General features: G+C 47.9%; 2 protein-coding genes across 3 annotated transcripts in view; one reads left to right on the top strand and one right to left on the bottom strand.

The window, feature by feature from the left end:
- Nucleotides 1-7,111, bottom strand: part of LOC126543240 (uncharacterized) — a 72,311-nt gene extending 65,200 nt beyond the window's left edge. The window contains exons 1-2 of one of the 2 annotated variants that reach the window (XM_055061474.1): nt 6,740-7,111; nt 238-327 (exon numbers count right to left, since the gene is read on the bottom strand). In XM_055061474.1, coding sequence (XP_054917449.1) covers nt 238-257 — 20 coding nt within the window. In that variant the 5' untranslated portion in view covers nt 258-327; nt 6,740-7,111. Of the gene's footprint in view, nt 1-237; nt 1,177-6,739 lie in introns of those variants that run through there. The other variant, XM_055061478.2, reaches the window with a different exon arrangement.
- Nucleotides 7,112-7,284: 173 nt separating this feature from the next.
- The window catches only part of LOC140216736 (tectonic-like complex member MKS1), a 73,226-nt gene continuing 56,025 nt past the window's right edge, over nt 7,285-24,485 (top strand). The window contains exon 1 of the mRNA XM_072287234.1: nt 7,285-7,520. The gene's annotated coding sequence lies outside the window, so the exon portion shown is untranslated. The remainder of the gene's footprint in view (nt 7,521-24,485) is intronic.

Consider the following 24,485-nt stretch of genomic DNA (forward strand, 5'->3'; position numbering starts at 1 on the left):
ATAAGGAGTACTCTGGATTTATTTTGACCACCTAGGGTTCTTTAACGTGTACCTAAACCTATATACACTGGCGTTCTTGCATACTGCCTCCACAGAAATGCCTTCATCCCACCAGAGATCAAACCCAACCCCTCAAGCCCAGCAGCGCAACACCTTAGCTCTTGGGGCCAGTGTGGCAAGCAGGGGCAAGAGCCCCACAGACACACACAGATGCACGAGATGTGCTTTTCCACTCACCTTATCCCACGGCTGTCCATGGAAGTCCTCCGTAGTGCACAACCTCCTTGCTGCGGAACTAAGATGCTCGGCCTCTAACATAGGGGAAGCCTGCGCGAACAGGTTGGCAAAGTCAGGGCGTCGGCCTTTTTCAGATCACTTGCCAACGTCATGCAACACGCAACATGTCATGCAACACACAATGTGACAAAGCCAACAGGCCTGACAGTCTACGTCCGCACATATGTGCCTCAATAACCATGCAAACATGACTGCAGTGTATGCAAGAAACCCAGGAAAGTGCTTGCTACATGCACAGGGGGTAAAGGCACCAGCATGAAAAAAGAAACGAAAAAAAAAAAGAACACTTAGCCAATGTCCAAGCAATTAACACAGAAGTAAGAGCTGAAACACGGCTCTCCAGGCATCAGTAACACTTGTGCCTGAAGATCATGTCGTGTGGTACTTCATTTGTTGCAAAAATCAGGTATTCAGCAGCCGTAAATGTAAACAGGTGCTCCCTTCCACATTTGCTCACAATGTATTGGCCCCACACTGCTTACACACTGCAATTAACAAAGGCTCTCAGCCACAGCAAAAAAAAAAAAAAAAAAAGGAATTTCAAGCAAGGCCTAATACTAAGCTTGAACAACAGCACTACCCCAACAACCAGGATCCTATTAAATCCCAAAAGCAAATGGAAATAAAAATAATAAGCAGACAACTCCAGTTGGCATCTACGTAATATGAAGCATGCTTGGTTTCATAGAGAATGGTTATGAATTGTGTGTTCTTCAGCCAACAGTTGCTGCTCTTGCTACGCGTGTATCCCATGCATCTGTCTATGTATGTACGTATACATATATAATATATAAGTACAGTCGCGATCAATTTGAAAGTGATCACTCGAGCGGAGACCGAAACTAGGAGCAGCACCCCGTTACGTCATCACCGTCAGTCAAGAGGGAAACATCACACTGCTTCCCTCTCTCTCTCTTTTGCTGTTCGCTGAGCAGCTGTCACTCCCATCTGGCAACTCGAAGCTTTTCGTCACCCTTCACGAGATAACCTGCGAATTCATTTCGACTGCCTTATCAGCTATTGCACAGAAGCGTCATTGTTAAGTATAAACCCCATGCAAACGATTTCTTGCGCGACAGCGACAAGCGACACGACGGAGATGGCTGCCGCGTTCGCTCGTCGCCCAGAAGTCAAACTCCAAGGGAGCGACCGCTTCGCGTGACAGCTCTCCAGTGTTGCCGATATTAGGGGATCGAGTTAGCGCCAAACCTGGCGTGGCACTTGCTATAATTGTTTAAGTTAATTTGTTTGGCTGTACAAAGCAACATAAAGTCTTCTGAAGGTCTTGCAATAGGTTACTTTGTTTACATATCAAAATTTGGTAGTTTGCTCGTTCCATTTGTATACTGAGAAGTGCGTGCGCGTGCAAACCGGTTGTACGTCACTAATGTACATCCTGTTCCGGCTGCCTACTATTGGCTAGTCGCTCATAGCACTTCCGGGCGACAAGCGACGACTTCTAGATTTCCAAAACCGAGCGATCGCAGGACAACACCGAGCGATCTGTTCAAGCAACGGCCCTATCCGTCGCGCGAAGCCGTCGCTCGTCGCTGTCGGGCACAAAATCGCGCTCATGGGGTTTAGCCTTTAGCCAATGTATGCATGAGGCAGGGACGCACACACATCATTGTCATGAAAGGGTAACAAGCAAAAAATGTGGCAAGTTAGTCTTGGGGGTGACGATTGCAGCCTGGACGAGCGTAAAAGGGGAAGAAGGCAGTGCAATTTTTATCTTCGCAGTTCCGAAATCGGCCGCTATGCTGCTTGGAAGGCCCGCCGGTCGCAGCTCGAGCGATCACCTTCAAATTGATCGCGACTGTACATGTCTGTCGAGAAATGCGCAGGCACCTAGGCCAGAAAGAGCGCAATGCATGCCTACAGGACATTCTGCGAGCAGCCCAAGCAGAGCGGGACCACATAGGAGCGAACCTAAAATATAGTGCGACCACAAACATTGGGCAAGGGGTGTCCGGCCATTGATGCAAAGCACATTTTCAACAGGCACATTGATGTCATGTCCATTATGCAGATCAGCACACTTTCCTTGCGGGCACAAAGCATTTAACTCGGGCAGAACTCATCTACTATGACTACAAAAACTGCGGTTTCTATTACTGGCTGATAGTTATTACTGGCCAGATGGTTGATACACGACATAAGTCGGGTTGACTCTGACAAGGATGCTTCTCAATAAAAAAGTCGAAGACAAAACTAAATGCTTATGGAAAATGAGCCCAACAAAGCACTCGTGTTAAATCTCCAAAACACTGCCGCATGGAGAGCCAACCCCCATATTCCAGAATGTTCCTCCCCCTCAACTCGAAGCGGACGGCAGCGGCACCTATTGATAGAAGTAGTCACTAAAATTCATTGATGTCCCGCAGCAAATCTTGAGAAGCATAGAGTGTGGTTTAGTCGGTGCTGTGCTCAACTCACTTAAGAGGAGGAAGAGTGAAGTAGAGGATCCTCTAAGAATATGGGGGAATGTGTTCACATTAGGTCAAGTTACTTGAGCCCTAAGCATGAGATGACAATTTCAAGATGAGCACCTGCAAATGAACTTTGAGCAATGACAACTATTAAAATGGAGGGATACTATTGTGAACAGTCACAGAAATTCTTGCACAACTACTTGTCATGCAGCACTGCACAAATCCTCAGACAGTGCTGTGCCTGGAAGAGCCTCGAAACAATTAAAACTGTTGCTCAAAGCCCTGTCAAGTTTGCAAGGACCACACTGGCATGCACAGAAGTGCACTCCCACAGCTTTTTTTTTTTTTTTTATATAGCAACTATTGAGATGGACACGGCAGAACATCCAGAAAGAAAAAAGACCAAACTTCCTGTATTCATAACCCTGAAAACTCATTTGAACTTGCACAGCACAAGAGCTTGAAAACAATGCGCAACATCCCACACGTCAGAAGAAGTGCTTGATCAAGTTGCGAACAGGCGATATGTAAATGTAAAGCTCCTCCTCATATAATACTGTAGCCATGCACAAGCATAGTGAAAAGGTGTTTTTCTCTAAGGAAGATAGAATGCAAACTGTTGCATGATGCAGTTGCCAAATGCAGAGAACTAAAGAGGAGTACCATGACATTTTTTAATACCCAGATGCTCTAAACCTTAGAAGAAAAAGATACTGGCAAGCACCAAAGCACCCCAAATAATTTATTAGAACACTTCTTTCTAAAACAGTTTAGGCATCAGTACCCAGTACGCAAATATGTCATGACATCACAATAGAGCAGATGGCTCTGTTCCTGTAGTAGCTGCGACTGCCACACATGACTGCAGCAGACATGAATGTACAGAGCACTTGTTTATTATTAATTTATTTTTACGAGCAATGCAATCATTAATAGCCTCACTGCTACACAACATGGGCAAATGTATCTCCGTATCATTATGTAGTGATAATGCCAATGACACCAGGTCCAACACTTTGAGACAACTTTAGTAGAAAAATCAAAACGTGTTGGGTTTCCCAACCTTTGCACTTGCTACGCGTGATCCCTCGATGGTGCGATAAGTGTGTATATCGAAAATATTTGCAAGTACCCCTTTAAGGCATGCTTGAAGCAGAAATGACATGCCTTAGAATGCAAGCTTCCTCGGAAATGGTCATCACTGCAACAACTTAACTTTGAAAAAAAAAAAAACATTGTGCCCAAGTAGTGCAAGTGCACAGATACAGCTACTCCAATTCCCAACATCCAGATGGAGCGTGCAAAAAAAAAAAAAAAAACCAGGCGTGAGTCAAGTGTACAAAAGAGAACTGAACCTGCGGCTATCACGTCGCAGAAGGTGCCAACATTTATTGTGATCACCAAATTAACAAAAACAGAAATGCAGCCCAAAAGTAAAATATTAATAGTGTCCGAATTCCCACACACCATGTTGCTAAATCTTCACATGGTAGACACAGCCTGACCTTGGCACATCAACTTCAATTTACGAAATACACAGAACCCACATATAAGAGAACGACAGAGGCATGCCGTGTCATTCCTCTTTCACAAGAATTCTCTCCCATTTGGTAAACTGGAGACCCCTAAACAGGATCATACAAAAGTGTGTCCTATTATAAGAGTTTCAGCTATTATTAATGGACATGCAAGGAACCACATGGTTACAAACAAATGAAAACAAGACAAAGCACCACATCAGTAAACACTTTGCACCTGCAATTCTTCAAAAAAGTTGTGTAGTTCTGCACGGTGTATAGACCAGAATCTGGAGCACCTATATATGGCAGCCATCTTTCACAGGGGCTGTGGGGAACTGGTAAATGAGCAAGAGGGATACCACCACTCCACCACCTAACCTTCCCGTCGTAAACCCACAGCCACCGCGCATGCTGTGTCGACAGATGGAGACGGGGGTCGAAATTAAGTGCTTGCTATAAACGCAGGATTGAGAGTAAACGATTCTGGTCTATACACAGTGCTACCAACATGCAAGCAAGTGTAGAGATCCCAGATATCACGAAAAAATAAATTTTTCAGCATGGACATTAGGCTGGTCAATGAAGTAGTAAAGCTCATGTCTATATGTTTGATCAATGCAGAAGCACTGACAGAATACCTTGTTTAGGGCTGTGTCTGTCTAGTACCCTCCTCTGGCTGTGTCATAGGATATATTTAATTTATTGCTGATGCCATGATCTCTAAACATTTGCTCCTGTGAGTACCATCAGTCAGATTTTTAACGATATCATGCGAGCAGGACAACAGCAGGACTTGTGCCGTGTGCACTCCTAAACTGAAGAGCGTAGCAGATGACACTTGGACTGAAGAATGATTCGCGCGCATAATATCTCCGAGCACGCTGCTACGAGGCATTGACACAGCAAGAGGCTCGACACTAAAGCAATGTTAAAAATCTGGCTGATAGCACATCTGTGTTTATGCACATTGTAGCACAGTGACAGAAGAACGTACCCACATCAAAGGACAGCACTAAGTGGTAGTCGGAGCTGTTTCTAAAGTAGTCCAGGAAGGAAGAAAGCTTATGCTGTTCCAACTGCAATGAACATGCCCCGACTATACCTTAACAAAAAAATTTGCTACGGCAACGCATGCATGCCTCTTTCATTCAAAGCTGCAGCGGAGATGAAAGCAGATACGGAAATCCTACAAAACAAAAACAGAAGTAATAAGTAGCGAAATGTGGACATAAAATGAAGGTGTACGTCAATGTTGCTCATACAAGTGCCTCGAACGATGAACAGCACGTGGTTGCGAGATTATAGTGGTGTGCAGATTACAAAGAGGGGAGGGGAGAAGACGGATATGGGTTGCGAAATTGTAATCGCACAAGATAAATGGAGCGACAACTGCAAGGTACGCCTCGACGTTCGATGCGTCAAAGGAAAGAAGCAATGATGTTACTTAGCGATCGACTTCCGACCCGATCCACACTCACCAATTAAAAATCGCTAAGTATTACGTGCGGCAGCACACAATGCGTCTTTTCTCTGCTGTTGGCGTGCTTCCTGAACTGAAAGCCAAAGCACGGCGGCCACCGCACTCGGAAGCGACCAACATCGCGGGGGCCCACATCGACCCCACTTCCCTCGCCGTCTGCCTCTCTCGGTTTCCGATCAAGAGCTGGCACATCGCACACGGACAACAACGGTTGGCTGGCTCCCTTGGCAAAACACGTATTTTAGGACGGGTCGGCGGCCTTCCCCCTTTCAAAGGCGCGCTCCGGCAATGCCCCCGGTGGAGCGTGCTTGAGATGGAACGGGAAAAGGACGAGGAAGGGTTAGAGGACGCGGTAAGAAAGAACGCTGCTTTTGGAGAGGCTCTCTACACAGCTGCCGCTGCTGTCGCCTTATTTGAAGCATGCTGCGACAGCGGCCGAGGGAAGGGGGGAAGGCTTCGAAGAACAAACGTTGAGGCGACGGAGGCCGCGCGATGGACGGGGCAAACAAGCATCGACCCGACTGATAGCGCCCGCCACCCAGACCTAACCTGGCTGACGTTCGGGCGAGAGCAGAGGGGGCCATCCAGGGTCCACTATCGGTACAGCTCGCTATCGTCTATGGTGGTGGTGGTGGTGGAGCGGCGGTGCACGAGAGAGAGAGAGCGCACGCACGACAAAAAAACCACGGGAGGTTACGTAAACGTCGACCCGCCATGAAGGACGAACGAAGGAATACGAGCATATCGGCAGCCGTTTCGGAACGCCCGAACGGGGCCAACGAAAGCGCGACACAGACACGCGCACGTAATACGGCCCTGCTATGCGCAGTCACATTCGAACACTGTTAAGGCCCACTAACCTCATCGACTGCCAAAGTAGAGAGATTCGTAAAGAGGTGCTAGAAAGGACAGCTGTGTCAGAAGAGAGGCGTGCTATGGCTGGTGCGACGACAGGGTCGGTTCTGTGTGGAGATATGCGCAACTCTTACGTATCTTATTTTGTTACTCACGCAAGGCATCAGCCGACGAGGGACGAGCCGTGGCAGCGCAGCGAGACGTTGCCCAGTCGCTGGCCAAAAATGTCAGCGCGCATCGGGCGCGATACGTGGTGCTTGCGACGAAGAGGAGAGAAGAAACGGCGGCAGGCACACAAACCAGTAATAGGCTTAGACGTCCAGCACGCGACTAGGCGCTGGCGGAAGCGCCGAGTCGCCACGGAAACCACCGCTGGGTGATGGGTAGGTGCGAGCTACGAAATCATTTCCTGCAGCGTAATCTCGAGGGCATGTTCCTCCTCAAACGCGAAGGCAGGCGCAAGAGGGGTTACCTTTTGTATCTTGAACAGCCTACATTTTCCCTTGCAAGCCGCCATCATAAAAGCAGCACACAAACGTAAACATTTATTTTTCGCAAAACATATATACTCCTAGTAAATTCATAAAACTTGTGAAATAAATACAGTTAAATTAATAATTGAGTATAAAAGCTTAATTTTTTGGTATAATTTATTACTAAAACATTATATTTTTCTGCGGGATGAATGTTTGCATAGAAACTGAGTGAAAAAAGAAGCAAAACAGCCGGGCAGGTATGTTGTGGTCGCGTGGTACCTGTGAGCCTGCAGCGTTGTGCGAACGGGCGTGAGTTATATGTTTGTTCCACTAGTGAAGAACAGCGTCAGAGCGTTTCGTCCACTGAACGGCCTCCAGATCCTAGCGATCCCGCGGCAGCTCGTCGTGGAGGAAGCCCGAGTCGCCAACGCCGCAATAGCGACCTAAATAAAGCCCGGAGGTAGTACGTTACGTCCTATTGCACCGTTCGTTTCGATTTCCTTAGTTTTTGTGTGATTACTTCGCTTATTTTTAGGCACATAAAATGAAGCATGGATTGCAAGCAAGAGATATATTTTCGTATTTGGCATGCTGAGAACGCGTAGTTCCCGGACATTGCTAAACGCGTCGCGCCTTGGTCCGATACATCACTCTTTGTTGTGCCGATTGTGTCCCCAATGAAAGCAAAACAAAAAAGAAATGCGGGCACGTGCTTTCAGAACAAAATGTGTCGCCGAAGACGCCGCCTGTTAAATAAAACAGCTGAGCCTCCGCAGCAGCTGCTTACGTGTTCAAACTTGGCACCGGAGCGCTGCGCAGTAGGGAGCCGCGGTTGGCGACACATTTATCATTGTAAATTACGAGCTGCTTCGCTGTCTTATTGTTGCCACTTGCTGGACCTTAAACCTTGTGTTATTGTTGCAGCACATTACGATTATGCGCGGCTCTGTTGACCAATGCAGCTGACTTCGCTGCTCGTGAAATGCGGATACGGATGGCGATTTTCCCTTGATCGCTTCGTGTCTACGATAATATATATATAAGACGATTGCACGTGAGCTCCGCTTGTGGGCGCTTTTGTTCAGTAAAAAGAAACCCTACACGTTGGTATGAAAGAAGAAAAAAAAGTTAGGGGGAAGGGGGAGATTTGTTTCGGTGCGTCAAATAAGCGTAATGGCGTGCGTTGCCGTACTGCACTTGTGCAGCTGCTGTCGTTTCATATCTTACACCAGAAATTTACCGCGTACTGACGCTGAAAGTTTGAGGATGTGCCAGATGCGTGGCCTGTTACGCTCAACAGAACGTATCTATAACAGTGGAAGTATGCTCAGGTTTTTGTGCCTCAAAATATACATATAAAATCGTGTCTCAAGCCATCAACGGTCTCGTGTGACGCGCTCGGACGCCTCCTCCTTGGGTTGATCTGCTTTATTTCCGTCTCCAAGGTGAAGCCAGCGTCTATGAAGCAAGAGCCCCGACGGTTTACCCGACGGGGCTCGGTGGAGCCATCTGTCGTCGCTTCCACGCGCTTCGCAGCGACGCAGAGGTTGGAAGGAGGAAGCGGGAAGCCAGCACAGACGGGATCAGACATCCTCGACCTTGCGCCCTTATTGGTCCATGTTGATCACGTGGTGCTTTGACGTCATGTCATTGCTAGCAGAGATTTCGTCTGTCGCGAGCCTGCCCAACTCCGCTGCGTTTTTTGACAGGTTCTTCCTTTTGTAGGAGAAGGGGGAGGGCTCGCTTTCATTTTCCTTTTTTCTTTCTCTGCTTTTTTTTTTTAAATTCGTGTTCCGTTGTTTCCGATGTTCTTCCTTCCTCTCCACCCTCCCTTTCCTCTTCCCTGTGAAATGTTTGCTTTGTGATCCTCCGATCGGACGTTTTTTTCTATTCTTTGTCCCATCTTTTGCGTTGCCTAGCGGTAATGGTAGCGCCGGAGAGAGGATCTATATTAGTCCGCTTGGAGGAGAAGTCGAGCCATTTAAAGTGAAGCTGGAGTCGACAGATGGCATGAAGAACGGACTTTGTGTGTACTTTTTTTTTTTTTTTTGTACAGAGGCGGGGACGGTGCAATTTTCCGCGTGCGCGCATAGAGGACCCGTCATACCCGATGCAGAGGTGCACTGGCGCGGTCTTTCAAGAATGCAAACGATAATGGACCGTCTTGCACCGGTCGCCGTCAGAGGGAAAGCGTTAGGACAAGGTCAGCCAAGGTGACACGTTTCGGCGATCTGTACGGCCGGCAGCAGCAGGCTCATTTTGAAAGAAGGCTTCACTTTCGAACTTCCTTCCGCAATTCGCTGTCGTGTCAGTCCAGTGCAACTGTTAGAACTTCACAGTGAGTACGCGACTAGCAATCCACGTAGTGTGGATGGAGACATTATTTCATAACAACTATGCGATGCGGTGTCAAGCTCGCGCGACTCAGAATGTCTAGAAGGAAGTATAAGAGGTACTGCGTACACATAAACTATACTTGCATTGCCCAACTCCGCAGCGATGGCGTTGTGCCAGCAATTATTAGCGAGTCGGGCTGTAAGAGCGTTTCTCTGTCAGTTGAATTCACCAAGTTTAATGATAGGCGCCCTTGATGGATGTTGCCGGGCGTTCCAAGACGTCGCGAGAGGCTGACTGTTACTAGACACTGCTGCATGGATGATAGGCGTGAATATGAACAAGATGCACAGACACAACTTGTCCATTCTGTTCTATTAGTCATTCATTCTCTCTCTCTTTCCGAAAGAGCGGGGGTGGGGACCGCGTCTACATCGTCTGTGCGCGCAGCGATATTTCGCTTAGCTTAGCATAGCTTAGCAATAAATTCTCATATTCACTGTTAACTTATCAGGGCGTTGTTATTTAGCGTTCCAATTAGAAAACGCTAAATAACTTGTGTGCATACCAAAGGGTCTCGGCCTTCCCGAAGAATGGCGTGTAAAGTCACTCAACTGCTTTAATAGCGTCGACATCGCTGCGACACACAGCGGTCCGCGTACGCAAAGCCCGATACGCGGCCACTATCTATGAATGTTCCTGTTCCAAAAAAAACTCACTAATGCTATGCCGTGCAGTTGTAGGGGCTGTAGAAGGCAGTGGGGGAATGAATCGGGTTTTCTTTTTGCCAGTCACGGTCACAACGCAGGCGCGCATCCAGTGTAGTAAAAGCGCACCCACTTCTCTTTACGCGGAATAAAAATGAGTAGTTTTTCATGGCCACGCATACCAGTACGTGATCTACGGAGCGTACAGGGAATTTCCACCGCGGAGACGTACGTCATCTTCGTTCGCCTAGCGCTATCAGTCTTGCAGTGGCATATGTTACGAAACAACGTATACTCTGTAAAGTCCGGGATATCCGCATGTACAAACGGCAGTTGTCTGAAATCAGCCGTTACTAACAACGAGATCGAGTACGTACATAGGTGTACGTAAGGAGAGGCCTCAAAAGTCCAGGTGCACGTTGTAAAAAAAGTTGATAGTAACCGTCAAACAAAATGAATCGCGAGAGCCTCCAAACGATCCGCTTATGTGAACAAGCGACGCTATCACGCGACATTATTCGAATAATACTGCGAGGAAATAAATGTACTGCGCGAAATTCAACGCAAGGACTTCATAATGAACACGGACAAGCGCTAAATTAGTCGCTTTGACATGACTGAGGCTGAAGTCGTGCGACGTCAATAAGCGTACAGACGAACGACTTTGCTATCAGATGACACGCGCAATCATCGAGGCTTACGAAAGTCGTTACAGTTAGCTATCTGCTTCTTATTCTTTCATTTTTTGTTCGCCATTGTTCTGATCTTAGCAACGTACTCTTATATATGCTGAGCGCCGTCAAACTTCATTCTCTTTATCACGAATTTATCTAAAGTGAAAGACAATTTCGACTTTAAATAAGTAAAACACGATTCAAACAGGGCCGATTTCACAGACTGGAGGCGATTCTCCGCTTCTTGGCTCGTTGGAAGCGCGAAACATTTGTGAGAAGAAGGGGAAAAAAAGAAAGCAAGACGCACGAAAAGACGTGCTACCGCTTTCGGTCGCACGGCAGCTCCGCTTCGCCGCAGTGTTCCGCTGTCGTGCGGTGCAGCCTACTCGCAGTGCGCAAAAGAAGAAACACATAGCGACACACCGCAGGGCTCAGGCCCAGCCAGCCCGGATCGATATAGCCGCTGTGCGTGTGTGTTTAGAAGCTCGCTTTTGGCTGTCTTTGAACGCAGTAAGAGAGGGGGAGAAGGAATCGGCGCATAGCTTCTTTGTATCCCCGCGCCTTGTATTTCTTTTGCTTCGATTTTGATTTCCTCCGCTACATTGTACGTGCGTGAGCATAATGCCGGAACAGGCCGGGGGCTGCCCGCTCGCTCCTTCGAAGCGAAGCCCGCGAAATGGATATACAGAAAAGAAAAGGGGAGGGGAGTCTTTCGGGAAACGACGATCACTCGCTGGAGCGCGTGCGTGTATGTGTACGAGGATATACACACACACGCCCGTTGCCACCCCCCTGTCGTCCCCCCTGGCAGCAGCGCGCGCGCAAGCGTGTTACACCGCGTTACCCAGTTGCCGAGCGGGGAAGCCCGACTACCCGAGTGTGCATAGGGGAAGAATTTTGTCGTCCGAGGTTGGCGTTGTACGTCGAATGGCGGGTGACTAGGGGATCGAAGCGCGCGAGAGGCGGCTGCTTTTGGAGGAGGAGGGGAGGCTCAAATAGCGGCCTTGCCTTTCTTTCTCTCTCTCTCTCTCTCTCTCTCTCTCTCTCTCTCGCGTTTCTATTTGTCTATTCTGCAGTGGTGCAGCGCCTGCTCGCTAAATCCGCGCAGTATTGCGCAGGCTACAGAGCTTGTATAATCTTTTATGTAGGGCTGTATTCGCAAACGCTCCCTTCCGCGTCTTTTCCTTCTTCTTCTTATTGGAAGATGGGAAAAAATACAGTTCGCACGATTGGTGGTCGGTGCCCGCGCGCTGTTCGGCGGCCAATCGCGATGAGCCAAGAACCCGTCGACGACGAAAGCCAATGATAACCAAGGTCTTCGCTCGCCCTCCCCCCCCCCCCCCCCCCCTCCCTATGAACCTCCGACCACTCGGAGTCTCTCCGCAGCAATGTTACTCCAAACAAATAAGTTTCCACCACCCATCTATACTCCACTTCACACATCAAGTGCCACGCTGTGGAGGCTAGAGATGCTTTTTGCAGTGGCTACGTTCGCGCTTATAAGAATAGTTCGTTGCTTTCCGACAGACATTTGCGAACAATGTTCGTAATGTCGGCGCATTTCTTTATGAAAAAAAAAAAAAGGTTTAATCCTTAGAAACAAACTATGTAGTTATGCGGCTGCTAAACGTTCTCTTGAGACCATTTTTGTTTCCGTTGTTGTTTTTTTCGCTTTTTTTTTTTCGTAAACCGTCATGCTCGCGCTCAGCAAGCGCCGCTGGCGAGCTGCGAAGCATAGAAGGAACGCGCGGAGTGATACATTTCGGCGATCGAACTTCTTGCGTGTAGCTTCCGCGGCGTTGCACCTGGTGTATGCGACGGAGTATATGGAAAGCTATTCGTTTTAGTCCAGGAATATAACGCTTTCGTATTTGTTGCAGTGAAGTTATATTCAGGTAGCGCTTGTTGTTTCATTGCGTACATAGAGAAGAGAGCTGTTATAATCAGCACATTTGTGGCGGTACATAGCACAAGTGGCTGCACACATAATCTTGATTAATCATCAGCGCAACATCACGTGCGGCTACAACGAATAGTTGGCGTTCGGTGACCGCGCAATGGGGTTGCGCGCGAGAGGGAGAGCGCGCCCTTTCCATCGGCATTGAAAGTCCGACCCCCGCCAATCAGAACAAAATAAAATAATAATAATAAAGAAAGAAAATTAAAAACAAGCGGCCGACAGAGGCGACATCTGCAGGCCGGCAAACCGCGTACAAACGATGGATCTCGCGGCCGCTGAGATCAGCTGACGCCGAACTTCAGCCTTTCGCGACACTGCACCCAATGTTTAGTCGGAAGCAGTAGTAAAGCGAGCGTGTGTTACGAAATTACGAGATGAGAGAGAGAGAGAGAGAGAGAGAGAGAGAGGCGCAAGAGGGAAAAAGAAAGCGATCGCCCGCCACCGAGCGCGAACAGATCGAAGGCGCACGCAGTCGCTCGCTTGACATTTAAGAGTGAGAGACAGAAAGCGGTGGATATTTTATGAATCCGGGGCGCTGTTTGTTTTACGGCGTCGTGCGCCGCGTGAAATAACAAACATCTTTACTTAACGCCAAGTGCTCTGCTTCACGGCTTTATTATAAGAGACGGGCCTGACATTGGGCCGCGACGAGAGGGGGATTTTTTTTGCGACGGCCCGGGGCTCTGCTTTCAATACTGGAGAAGTGGGAGAAAGAAGATGAAGGCGTGCGCAGAAAGACTTGCAGGAAAGCGATGTTGCTCGGGGCGTCGAAAAAGGGTTACACGAGAACGATGTCGCCGGGCGGTGTAAGGTATACTTAGCAACATGTGCAGTGCATATGCGTATAGCATAAAACACGCCGAAGAGTGTGGCAGCCTATACCAGCGGTTGCTATACGTCTGCATGGAATCTCTGTGTGATGCTTGGGCGCCCATTAATTCGTGCTTATATGCCCCCCCCCCCCCCCCTTGATGTTTTCATGTTAGTGGACCTACTTAATCAAGTAAGCTGACTGCGTTTCCTTTTTTTTGTTTTTGATGCCACAGCATCGAGTATTTTAAATACCGTAGCATAAATGCAGAACACTCACCGATACTTTATTGTTTATGGAAACGCAAAACAAAGTGGGGCGATCTAGGAGTTAAAGCGACGAAAGGCGTGGGCGTGCTGGTCCCCTTTCCCCCCCCCCCCCCCCCCGGCAAGTATAACCAAAGACGCGAGTGGCCCGATTCCGGTAATTAGTCGGATGACAGTCGCTCAGATGCGTATACGTGAGAATCTGCTAGCTCTACCGTGCGTTTTTCTTTTTCTTTTTTTCTTGCGGTAAGTGTAGGACTCCTGCGCCAACAGCGCCATTTTGATACTAACGCAAATTCCTGCGCCGAAGTGCACCAGACACAGAAAAATCGAGCGAAATTTCGCCACACTGCGCCAGATCGGCTTCGCCATCTGTGCTTCGCCCGCGAACAGCGAGCGGATTCGTTCTCCGAGAAAGAGTGTGGCTGTTCACATTCCGTACACCACCGCGCGACGGCTCCTCCCAGACAGCTTCTGATAACTTTCGCGCCTATCAGAACCCTCGACTCTTCGACGCTTCCGGCAACTGCAGGCGAGTCGCGCGCGCGACCACTCCCGGCAGTCGTCGCTGCTGTCGGAACGGCCAGGGCGGCTGTATTCGGAGCGCGGTGATTCGCAGTGTAGTAGAAGACGGTTGACCGAGCGGCGCGGCGCTCCCTGAGGCGCAAAATAAACAAAGTAGGTTGAGGGCGCTGCGAGCGAACCAGATTTTAGGGACGCGCGCGCAGAAGCGGGTTCAGTGAGCGGGCGTCTCTGTCCCCAGGACCGATATAACGCAAAACTATTCCAATCTCTTTTATGCCCACGTGGCGAGGCCTGCAGTCATTTTGACCTATCACAAAGTACTAATGGCGAATTCGGATCGAAAACATTGTAATAGTTTTACGTTATACAAGAACGTTAGGCATTAAGTGCTTTGGAATCGCCCTGGTTTATTACGTAGGAATGATTTTCTCAACTAAGTCGCAGTTTCGCCCGAAAGGCGAAACATCGATTGCGATAGCAAATTAGTTGACAGCTATACGAAGCAAGCCTAGTAGTATTGGTGGCCGTATAAAGTCGTAAACATTCGCTTACTGACTCAATTAAAAAGCATGGTGTCACGCGCGCACAAGCAAACGTGAACACATCTCACACGATCACCGCGCCTACTCGCTGTCAAAGCGCCGGAGTGAGGAAGTGCGGCAGCAGCAGCGGGCGAACCGACTTTCGTGCTGCCTCCGACTGCAACGCGAACTAAGCGGCCAAACACGTCGCCATCTCAGATCGCTTTTAAGATGGGGCCCGCGCAGCCGCCGGAGTAGAACACCCCTTCCTCCCCCCCCCCCCCCCCCCCCCCGGTGCCTTGCGCACGACGGAAGACGGCGCGCGTGAGATTGAGCACTTGCGGCGCGCGGCGACATCATCACCCTTGGACTTTATACGGTACATCACGGCGACGCCGACGGCAGAAATGCGCCTGGGGTGTCCGTATAATTGAGAATGAAAGAAATAGGGAGTTGATAACTCTGGCTTCTCCATACGGTCTGTTGGTGAAGCGCATTTTCTTGCTCTTCAGCAACATTGTCGAGACATTAAAGCAAAATGTATTCATAGAAGATGTGTCCGGCTACTTTTCGAAATTTCGGACTCACTATTGCAGAATGCATGTTTTGCGTTTTGTGTGTGTGTGTGGCTGCTACAACTAATTAAAAATCTGTAGGCACTACAACCAAAATTTGCATGCACTAGACGGTTTCAGTATCCGGGCAATGTGCTTCAAAATTCAACTTAAGACGGTGATTAAGACAGTTGCAGTACAGCGCTCGTGCTGGTCTATTCTGTTTCGTGGTGTTTTCGAAGTGAGCTGCCATATTCTATACTCCACTATTCCTCCAAAATTCAGATTCGCCTGCTCCAAACTGCTTAAAAATGAAATTGCATCTGCTCCAAATTGCTCCATAATGAAGCTCAGTCTGCTCCAAATTGCAATATTGTCTGCTCCAAACTTCTCGAAACGCGATTTGCTCCAAAAATTGCTACAAAATTACTTTGGGCAGTCCTCTGCGTCGCGGTCTGCCGCAGGGCTTCCTCGCTTTCACGCAAAACTATACGTCATCGCCCGACATCGGTCGACGCAGGCCGGCACGCATATATCGAGCCGGCGTGTACATGTCCATGTCTATATACTACCCTCTGCAAATGCGCCGCTTGCGGGCTCTGTGCTCTACATAATTACGCAACGAATAAATAAGCGCTATACCCAAATAACCTTGCCGCAACAAGTATACACACCTTCGAGCGCACCATTCCTTTTAGTAAACCAGATTCACTCCTCCGTAATCTTTCTGGCGTTTTGAAACAAGCGGCCTTGTTTGGTTGGTCCTTTCGCCCGTACTCGCGTATACGAGTCCTTTCGTCGGTCTCGTCGGTACTCGTGGGTCCTTTCGCCCGTACTCGTATACGAGTACGGGCGAAAGGACCAACGAAACAAGGCCGTTTGTTTCAAAACGCCAGAAAGATTACAAAGGAGTGAATCCCCACGGCCGCGTTCATCACCGAAGCGCGCTGTTGGATGTCTCAGTTCTAAGCGCACGCGCGTGCTGTCGCGCGGGAGCCTCTTGGCGTGCCTGAAGCCCTGCACGCGCAGTTGGCGGTGTGGCGCACGTGTCGATCCCGCCGCTACACATTTTTTAACGCGAAACCCCCCCTTGTCGCAGAAAATCCGGTGTCGGCGTCCGGTGCCGGGCTGAGCGAAGGAAATCGTTCCGAGCCACGCATACACCGAAAGGCGCAGGCACTCCTCCGCGTGACGTATAGGCGTTCATATACCGAACTAGTTCCATTTCTCAAAGTAAAATGCGCCAGAAAATATCGTAAGGCACGATACACACAACCTACACTCACACGCAACCTACAGACATGATGGCGTCGGACTGTAATTTGAATAGTGCGAACACAAAACTATCATCATCAGGATTGGCTACAGCCTCGTCGTCTTCTTCCACAGCTGCCTCGTTGGCGGCACTCAGCGCGAACGCGCTCGTGCCACTTCCGTGTTCGTCGTCGTCATTAATTAATTAAGGAACACAATGGCGTAACCAACTGAACAGCCAATTACCGCGAAGCTGTCAAGGGCTAGTTCCCCCAGGATCGTGTCCGTGTGTAGACACAGAACTCCCCATACGTGGACCGATCCCGAAGATAGTGCAATGCCGGGCCGACCCGCGGCGGAGGTGCAGTTCACCATTGAGGGGCCTGTGTATACAGCTTCGCTGGTCATCCTTCTTAAGAGTGGAAGGGCACTGAGCTTTCTTGTTTAAATTTTTGTTGACTTCTGGTCCGTGCTCTTTCATCGATACACATTTCAATGCCTATATATACGTATACAAAACCTCTTTGTGTATTGTGGTTCCTAAAATTAAAATAGACTCTCTCTCTCTCTCTCTCTCTCACTTTCACCACTTCGCTATCGCTTTTGCCATGCCTGCAAGGCTCGCGCTACTAAAAGAGCAGACGTTTTCACTTATTGCTGCGCGAGGAAATCTTTAAGAAGCCCCAAATTGCGACATCGATTTCAACTCGCGCATAAAATAAAGTTGAATAAAGCAACCTCGTCGTCGGCGTTATTATAGTATGTTTAGTGCATACGCGCCTTTATGGCGAAGCCATTACTTTCTGGCGGGGAAAAAAGGTTGGGGGGGGGGGCGTAATGAAAGAAAGAAAGCTTACACGAGCGCTGCGTTTCAGTGCTCCGTGGTTTCAATGCCCCCAGATGTGATTGAAAAACGGCGGCTGCCTTGCGCACACTGGCGAGTTTTATTTTCCGGCAGACTTGTTGGAATACGCCCACGTGTGTATAGTGCATACATCGCATCGATGAGCGCAACTATTTCGGGATGCAGATGGCGTTTTCATTTAGTTTTTTTTTTTTTCTTTTGGTGGCGTGTTTTGGCGGCGCAACATGCGCGCAGTTTGGGAGCATGTATTTAACATATATAGCGATCGCGTTCGCGTCGATTGCAGCAAATTTATAGCTTCTGAGCGTCTTATTCTCGCATGCTGGTTGAGTGGGCATTAAAAGAAGGTGTCGGTTTCACCCTAACATATCCCATCCATTGACACTCCTTCGTTATCTAAGAAAGAGCACGTGGCTTAAAATCCTAAACCAGTAGTTTTCTTTTCCCCTGTGCATATTGCAATTTCTTGCACATTTTGTTGGGATTCCACCTTTCACTTTTGCAATTTTTCTTATTTATTGTTTAACTGTGCAGTACAGGGATTCGCTAGTGCCATGTATCTTGTTTAATTCTGCTCTAATTGCCATTCTATAACATATGTTGTTTATCTTCTCAAAGGCCACTCTTGCCAACTATATTTATAGTCTTTAACGAATTTAAAGATTATTCTTTATCAAATCTTATACACTTGCATTTATAACTTGGTTCCATCCTCTCAAACATTAAAATAGGTTCGTAAAAAAGTAGATAACTGTGTGTCAGCCTTTTTTTAAGGCGGCCGGCCAAATTTTCGATGAATCAATTAATCGACGAAAAACCGTGCATCGAAGGCGATTAATCGATTAAAGGCTAAAACGATGAATGATAAATCGTTAATCAAGTAACAAAAATTAATCGAGCATCCCCATCATCCACGTGCGTGGCTAATAGCGTTCGACATTGTGTAAGCTACGGGCGCTGACCGTACAGACGTGCTCGATCGTCCCACAAGGAAGAGTGTGGGCAGAGACAGCGTCACATATCGACCTGCTGGCGCCTTGTAATGGGCCGTGGCACGCAACCTTTGCTGTCGTAACAGTTTTCTTTCTTTCTTTCTTTCTTTCTTTCTTTCTTTCTTTCTTTCTTTCTTTCTTTCTTTCTTTCTATTCCCGCTGTATTTTCTTCATCATCTGTAGAGGGAGTTACCGAGTTTCATATTTATAGCAGGCAATTCTACGAAAGTGCAGTGCTGTCGTGGAAGACCGACTCCACGCGTTTCGCAGTGCAGTTCTCTTTTTTTCTTTTTTTATGCGACGCTTTATGCGGAATAACTATCTCATATGTAGTAACTACAACTCATGAACTTTGTGTTACGTCAAAACAGGCGTGTTTTTTGTGAGCCTTTCGTGCTTCCAGTACGCGACGCACTATGTTCCGGTCGCGAACGAAGGCGGTTTGCTGCGGCCGCTCATCGCAGAAGTGTGTCAATTCGCGCTCGATCTGAAGAGGGAAGGGGGGGGGGGGGGGCGTTCGTAATATTATAAATACCTAACCTTTTGCGATGTACAAATATGGGACTTAATGTTACGTCGAATTACGTGACACGTGCCTCTATCCTTCATATGTGAAGCACTATATATATATATATATATATATATATATATATATATATATATATATATATATATATATATATATATATATATATATATATATATATATATTTATTTATTTTTTTTTTCGAGAATGCGAGCAATGGAGAGAAGCCTCGCAAGATAGGGACAACGTGGAACTGTCCATCATCCTAGCTGTACAGAAACGCGAGGGCTGTAGGGAGGCTCGTTGGCGAGGAGAAGGCGAGGGGAGGTGTTGCTCCAACTGTAGGCGGGCCTATACCCTTGCTAAAGCTGCTGGCATTAGCGCCACTCGTCTGGTATAAAGACAGGTGCCCGTCACAACACATGCAGGGGAGACTAACAGTGAGGACGTGTTACAGCCGTGCCGCAACAGGGTGCGCGCCGTCCATCCCATTTTGCCCTACTGTACGTCGCCCACACGTCGTGTCATTCACACTCCAGTTCTATGCACCGAGGAGGAATTTGAGGAGGAGTAGCAACACCTTGCCCCCTATCCATAAGGCAATGCCACTGACGAAATGTCACTTGTGTGCGGCGCCATTCTGCGCTCGATTCGGATCCGTAGACGCTTTTGCCCGTGCTCCCGTGGGCGCCGCCATGTTTGATCACGTGGCGACGGTTTCGTTGCCTGCGCCTCCGCTGCCTCTGCTTACGGTGGCAGCGCTTGACGTGGTTTCAGCGGCTGACGTCGACAACGGGCGGCTGAACGACACCAAACTTTGGCCAGTGCCTCAGAAGTCATGCATACGCATTATACGCCTTGTCCAAATGTTATGCGATCACTGCCGTATGGCGCGTGTACAAGAGGCGGCACTGGAAATCGTTTTCCTAGACATGGCGGTGCATACGTTTTTTGCAATCCCCGAATTAAATCAGGATCACGGGCGCATTTGCTCTTAGTTTTTTTTTATGTATTTATTTGTCACTGTCTGAAGCCGCAGGATGTCATGCCTTTGGTTCAGTACCCTTTTTCGGTGCTTGTAATTACACCACTTATTTTCGATTCTCGAGGATGCCCAGTTTGAGTAGATTTGCTTTCGGCGCGTTCCTGGACTTAGGACATAGGTACTCTGAAGTTTTGTAGTAGCTTGCAGACAAGACGTGCTATCAATCATCAGCCGTTTACGTTGCGGCTCCTTCTGCCTCGAACACTCGTTTGCAGCCGATGTAAACAATGCACCCATTGGCCCAGCATAATCGCTAATGCTGTAATGTGTGAATGCAACTTTCAGTAAGTTTGTGTAAGTGGCGATGAACGTTTCAGGATACCCGACAATATATATATCCCGGTATCCAGTTGGCTTACTGAAAGCCTAATGTCTTCCCCCATGTTATCACAAAACGCTTTGCGAGCTGGCTGTCTTTAGCTCAAATATACATATGAGAATGTCACAGCTGTGAGTCCACTACAACCAGGAAGCCGTCTTAATGAAGTATGTACGGTCACAGCATATCTTGGCAGATTACGTTTAGGGGGCTGCTATACCTCATAGAAATGTTCGCACACGCTGAAGCTTCTTGCGCCGCAATAACGTCATTATCCGGCACCTGCGTTTCACTTGCCTATCGTTATATGATAGAGCGCATTCTATTGGCCTATATATACCGGCTCTCAATTATCAACGATGCATCGAAGGCACAACCATCTTTTGAACAGTGCTCCTGCTCCGAGTGGCACTGGGACTAGTGCACGAATGAATGCACAGCGCGCTTTTGATTTTTGAGGCACGAAATAGCATCGATCATATTCCGGAATTTAATGTCGCAAAGGAACACGGGCTGTACGAATACGTCGTTAGTGTGGGGGGCCCCAGATTCCTTTCGAACACCTGGCGTTCTTTAACATACACCGAAATCTAAGTACAGGAGCGTTTTTTTTTTTTTTTTTTGCGTTCCACCCATATTGTATAATGCGGTCGCCGGGAACGGGAATCGAACCGCCTTGAGGCAACACATGGTTGGGCGCGCTGGTAGCGCCATCTCTTTGCAGTGAGTGAACTATAGTCGGCTAAAAGGGTCTATCAACGCTTTGCCTTCCGCATCAAATTCAGGACACTCTGTGACGAAATGGTCAATGTCATCCAGGGCTTGACAGTGAACGCGCGACGATGATGCGCTCGTCGGCGCGAGCGGATCGGACTAAGACGTGTAGCTTTCGTAACAGTTTTCCTTTCTTTCTTTCTTTCTTTCTTTCTTATAGCGATACACCAGCATGGTGACCGCGGCGACTTCGTTACGTGTAGTAATGCAATGAGCGGGGCTATAGTTGGTGGACGATCATGATTGTTTTGCGCTTAGTGTTACACTGACAGAACCGACGGACGAACAAAGTTGCGACATGTCGGTCCACGTTTTTTTTTTGTTCCTTACGTTCGTCAATTAGTTCCGTCAGTGTAACACTAAGAGCAATACAATCATGATCGTTACGTATGTACCGACACCGCATCACGGGAATGTGGCGCAAGGAGACATGACACATTACGTCACAGAAGCTGCGGTCAAGCAGAGCTATAGCAAAGCGGTCATCAAACTCGCCGAGCCCGCCTCTGTGCACACCGAAAATGGCGCGCCACGAGATTACCTATCGTGGATTAACTTTTGCAACCCGTGGTTCTACACGTTATATAGTTTCGGTCACCTGTGGTTATTTGACGTATACACCCGAATATAAGTACACGAGCTCGTTTTCGCATTTCGCGCCGACAATCGCGGAATGCGCCGGCACCGGCTGTCCAACCCGCGACCTCGTGCGCAGCAGCGGATGCGTACACACCGCGGCGGGTAGCAACTATATTACAAGTACTAATGGTTACTGTAGTAACGAGTTACGTTCACGCTCGGCCACAGTATATACGAGACAGTGTCATGCGGTCAACAGACGCACGCTCTCGCGTTCCGCATCGTTCCACCGAATGCTTCGCGACCTTTGAATGCCTTGCACTGAAGTGCACCGCCAGCTGACAGCGCGACTCGGCTCTCTTTGTCTTGTCTTCCTCCCGGTACGTCCTTTCTTCTTATAGCTTGCGACGCACGAATAATCTACGCCTGCTGGTTTCTTTCCTTCTTTCTTTATCGACACGGGTTTCTTGTTTCTTTCTTCCTTTCTTTCTTTCTTTCTTTCTTCCCTTCTTTCTTTTTTTCTTTTGTTTCATTGACGTTTTAACAGCCCCGCCAGAAAGAACGCGACGAAGAAGCAACAAAAAAATTAATAATAACTTTGCGGCAGCGGCCCCTGCAACGCGGAAGCGTTGCACAGTCGAAACGTTAATCGAGATCATTGACTCCTCCGGCGAGTCGTCGGTAAATGCTCAACGACAATCGAATGTCACAACGGGAAAATGTCAGCACTTGTTATGGTTCTGCGTGGTCGCGTCGAATAGTTAAGACCTATAGAGGAGTGAGAAGCTTGGGAAGATGTCCATTTTTTTTTCTTCGAGTGTATTCATTTGCCAAAATATATATGTCCTGGTTGAACTGCATGCTGGACTGAAGGCTGCGAATAAGCAGCTTGAAGGCGCCGTATTACACGTAGGTTAATAAAAATATAGCTAGTTCACTGCGAATACAATAATAGCCATGTGATATTGCATGGATTATAGTTAAGCATACATACTTTCACTGTATAGAGGAAGAGAAAAGAAAGCGCAGAATGTGCGTATGTGTGTGTGATTAGAATGCATTTGTGGTTACCTGTGTTCTTGTGATGTAACTTTGCTCTGCGAAATTTATTCCTCCAACCCTTGGTCACGGAGCAGTTCAGACGTCCACCGCACGATAGCCGCACTCTATTTCTATTTCCGTTCAATTATGCCTCAGTTCTTTTTTCAAGCGTAATACATTTATTCGCCGGCTTCGAACACGTGCACGCGCAACACGTACACGCGTCGATCCGACCACTGTTATCGTAATTATTATCACACAGTTTGATTTCCTGTTTCATTACTTATGCTAACTGAACGTGTCACCCCGCGAGTGAATCAACCTTTCTTTACAGAAGTAACGAAAGAGAGAGAGGGGGAGAGAGAGAGAAAGGAAAACGCAAGTACAGACATTCTCGCGTTACGAGTTCTGGCATTTCCGCAACCGCTGCAGTGCACATGCATGCGTACCCAGCTGTGCCCGTAGATAGGGTTCGCCCGTAAGAGAGAGATCTAGATCAGGGGACGCAAGCCGCCTGCGTCCCCTAATCTAAAGCTTTCTAATAAATCGAGGCTGCTCGCATGCGGTGCGTGGTCAAGCACACATACATACAAAAGCAGTAACAAAAGTCAATTGCCGGCATTGACGTTTCGTATATATGTATTTTTATGTTACCTCGTGAGGCCACCTGTTCAATGTGCGCGTAAGAGCAGCGTGGCTTCGGGCTTTAAAAAAAAAAAAAAAAAAAAAAGGAAAGGAGACCGTAGACCGACGGCGAGATCTCGCCGTATCAGACACCACTGTCGCATAAGACCGCGCCGCCGAAAGCTAAATCCGTGCATTCAGCAACTTCCGCGGAGAAGAGCGTCAGAACGGGTTCACCGCGTCGTCGTTTCGATCCAATAGAAGCGAACAATTAGAGAGAGGCCAATGTGACAAGCTTTCGCCGACACGTTCGATGTAATAATGGCCTCCAACCACCGCACCGGGTTGCGCGACCGCCCCCTGCGCTTTCGGTGACGTAATAATACGTCTTTGTTTTTTCCCCCGACGTCTGAAACCGCGCGCTGCAGTCGGCTCGCGTTTCGAACGGGTCGAATAAAAAGTACGCTGTTTATAATTATACTCGTGGTGCTCTCGGAGGACTGCGGCTTCCTGCCGTAGTCGTGGAGTTCACAGCTGCAAAAACAGATGAATGAGAACGATAAAAAGAATAATAGTTTTAAAAAAAGATTTAAAAGAAAGAAGAAGACGAAGAAACGGGACCGAAATTTCTGCAGTCAACGCGTACGCCGATCTGTGACTGACGATCTGTGTGCGACGGAGAACGTGCGCGAGCAGTTGCGAAATTCGCCCTTGATGGGGTTATGAGTATTTTGACTCGCCGATGTCGACGCTTACGTCTGTGCGAGTTCACATTTCGGATCGCGACAGCCGAAATTTCGTTGTGTCGCTTCTTTCCTATTCCGTTACTTTTTTTCCGTGGCTGTGTGCAGGCAGTTGTACTCGTCGCTATATATATATATATATATATATATATATATATATATATATATATATATATATATATATATATATATATATATATATATACTGAGCGACACGCTCCGTTTCATTTTCAGTATCGAAGTTAAAAGAAATTGCATTAATGATATTCAGGAACCCATTCCAGTACATTGGTACATTTATTTATTTTTAG

The sequence above is a fragment of the Dermacentor andersoni genome, chromosome 3 (assembly GCF_023375885.2).
Source record: "Dermacentor andersoni chromosome 3, qqDerAnde1_hic_scaffold, whole genome shotgun sequence".
NCBI lineage: Eukaryota > Metazoa > Arthropoda > Arachnida > Ixodida > Ixodidae > Dermacentor > Dermacentor andersoni.